The 2,877-nt window shown below is 47.8% G+C and overlaps 1 protein-coding gene across 1 annotated transcript; it reads left to right on the forward strand.

The window, feature by feature from the left end:
• The first annotated feature begins 375 nt into the window (after nt 1–375).
• aplnra (apelin receptor a) lies at nt 376–2,475 on the forward strand. The gene has a single exon (XM_049579796.1). It carries the CDS (start codon nt 533–535, stop codon nt 1,616–1,618), a length of 1,086 nt encoding a protein of 361 aa, XP_049435753.1. The 5' UTR covers nt 376–532; the 3' UTR covers nt 1,619–2,475.
• The last annotated feature ends 402 nt before the right edge of the window (nt 2,476–2,877 follow it).

Raw genomic sequence — 2,877 nt, forward strand, 5'->3', positions numbered from 1 at the left:
TTTGGACTGTCTTAGACTGCAAGGATAAGCATTTTGAAAATGGGCATAGTTCCCCTTTAATATTTGGAAGGTGTGTAATTTAATTTTGGCTTTTCCTGAAAATACTTAATGGTGATTATTAATTGTGCACAGAAAACATCTGTAATGAGGGTTTGAACTGTCAGCAAGAGGAGCCCCCGTCCTCCAGGCAGAGAGACGGGCCCCACCAGCAGAGGTGAGAGAGAGGAGGGGGGAGGGCTGAGAGATGTTTTACTGGGGGAGAAGGAGAAGTAGGAGGAGGAGGAGGAGGGGGTCGTCCTGGGAGGGAACCATGGGTGTGGAGGGCCGAGTTTAAAAAGGCAGACAGCGCCAACAGTCACTCACTCTCACACACAATCTGCCCTCTCCTCCAGCTCCCACCAGCCGTCAGCTCAGCAGAACCTACAGCTCCTCTGATTCTCTGATTTTTGCTTTGATTCATCCGAAGCGTTGGAACTGTACAGGACTCAGGATCTTTTAATTTCTGAAGACAAAGGATTGTTTCCACTGCAGTATGGAGACCACCACTGGGGAATATGCTGATACCTATGACTATTATGATGACAATGAGACTGCCTGTGACTTCTCAGAGTGGGAGCCCTCTTACTCCCTCATCCCGGTCCTCTACATGCTCATTTTCATCTTGGGCCTGTCAGGTAATGGTGTGGTCATCTTCACTGTCTGGAGATCCAAATCTAAACGTCGGGCTGCAGATGTCTACATTGGAAACCTGGCCCTCGCTGACCTCACCTTTGTTATAACCCTGCCTCTCTGGGCCGTCTACACAGCGCTGGGCTACCACTGGCCCTTTGGTGTGCTTCTGTGCAAGATCAGCAGCTATGTTGTTCTGGTCAACATGTACGCCAGCGTGTTCTGCCTCACCTGCCTGAGCTTTGATCGCTACCTGGCCATCGTGCATTCTCTGTCCAGCAGCAGGCTGCGCTCTCGGGGCACCATGCTGGCATCCCTGGGTGCTATTTGGCTCCTTTCTGGCCTGCTGGCTGTGCCCACACTGCTCTTCCGCACCACAGTGAATGACCTGAACAGCAACCGGACCACATGCGCCATGGACTTTAGCCTGGTGACCATGAACCAGAGGCATGAGTCCCTCTGGATCGCAGGGCTCAGCCTGTCCTCCTCTGCTTTGGGTTTTCTCCTACCTTTCTTGGCCATGACCATCTTCTACTGCTTCATCGGCTGCACCGTCACACGCCACTTCAACAACTTGCGCAAGGAGGACCAGAAGAAGAAGAGGCTGCTGAAGATCATCACCACACTGGTGGTGGTGTTTGCCATCTGCTGGACACCCTTCCACGTCCTAAAGAGCATGGACGCCCTCTCCTACCTGAACCTGGCCCCAAGCTCCTGTGGGTTCCTGCGCTTCCTGCTGCTGGCTCACCCTTACGCTACCTGCCTGGCCTACGTCAACAGCTGCCTCAACCCGTTCTTGTATGCCTTCTTTGACCTGCGCTTTCGTTCCCAGTGTCTGTGCCTGCTCAACCTGAAGAAGGCTATGCATGGCCAGATGAGCTCCATGTCGTCCACGCTCAGTGCCCAGACTCAGAAGTCAGAGATTCAGTCTCTGGCCACCAAGGTGTAATGGGTAACAGGAAAGGTGGAGCGGGGCTGCGGGCTGGTCCCAGCTCCAACCACTGGAACACTTGTAAAAAAAAGACTTAATGTGTCGTTTGTACAAAGCTGGTAAGCTGAGATGATGAACTTTCACCACTCACAGTCATGAAATCCATAATTTGTTCCTCCTACTCTACAGTGAAGGATGTGGATGCTCTGTACGTTGTGTGGACTTGAAGCTGGAGCCAGCTGGCTGAGCTCCATAGCTGCTTTGTTCCTCAAATTCTCAGAGAAAAAAAAGTCTATTTTTTTGTTTTGTCTCTGCAAAAGTTTTCATTTCTATTGCGAAAGAGGGCAGAATTATGATTTTAGAAACACACACTGATGTTGGGAATTGTAAATCAATATACACAGAAATCTGTTTACACTGGATGAAACATAAAGCTGTACAGTATTTTCATACCATAGCATTTTTTTCTTCTCTCGTTCAGATCTATTGCTGTTTTGTTTTAGAAGCACTTGTTGAAAAGGTGTGCGAGCAGGGAAATCAAACAAAGCAGCATGTCCTCTTAAGAGCTTGTTGTTTGTGAAGGTAGGAGTCTACAGGAGGGAGAGGGGGGCGTAAGAGGAGAAAAGGTGTTGCGGCTTAATTATATAGTTTGTGGAGAGGAGACGGGGGGCAGACAGGCAGATGGCAGTTGACAAATGTTGTTGGGGAACAGGAACGGGGTGGGGTGGTGTGGGGTGGAGACGTTTCACAGTGTAGCCACAGCACTAAAAGGGGGACAAAGGAACTCTGTAAATAAATGTTCCAGTTTGATGTATATGTTTTATTTTTCGACATCACTGTAACTAACTACTGTATTAAAGATGTTGTTCTATGAACCAGATCTCTTAGATTCATTGAATGTATGTGTGTGCGTGTTAAAAGCTTTAAAAATGTCATTTTGAAGGTGGAGAGGGAAAATTTGCTGACACAAAATGTAAATATTTGTACTAAAGGGGGTCTTTTGAAACTTAAACTACAGTTTTACATCAGTTTCATTCCACCATCCTGTTGTTTCAGTGCTAAGTATCTCCAGAGGGTTAAAGCTTTGTTATGAATGTTTTGAATTTGGTTTACACCTTCAGACTAACAGATCTCTAATCTCTATTGATTCACAGCCAGTATCCAGACTGTAACTGGATTATGCAAAGTGGCCATCATCCTGAGTGTGTATTCGATACTCAGTTGTGACTTCCATCAGCTGGGGTACTTCAACTGTTTGGTGACGCAGTCCTGTGGGT

Source organism: Epinephelus fuscoguttatus, linkage group LG6, assembly GCF_011397635.1.
Source record: "Epinephelus fuscoguttatus linkage group LG6, E.fuscoguttatus.final_Chr_v1".
In the NCBI taxonomy this organism is placed as follows: Eukaryota; Metazoa; Chordata; class Actinopteri; order Perciformes; family Serranidae; genus Epinephelus; species Epinephelus fuscoguttatus.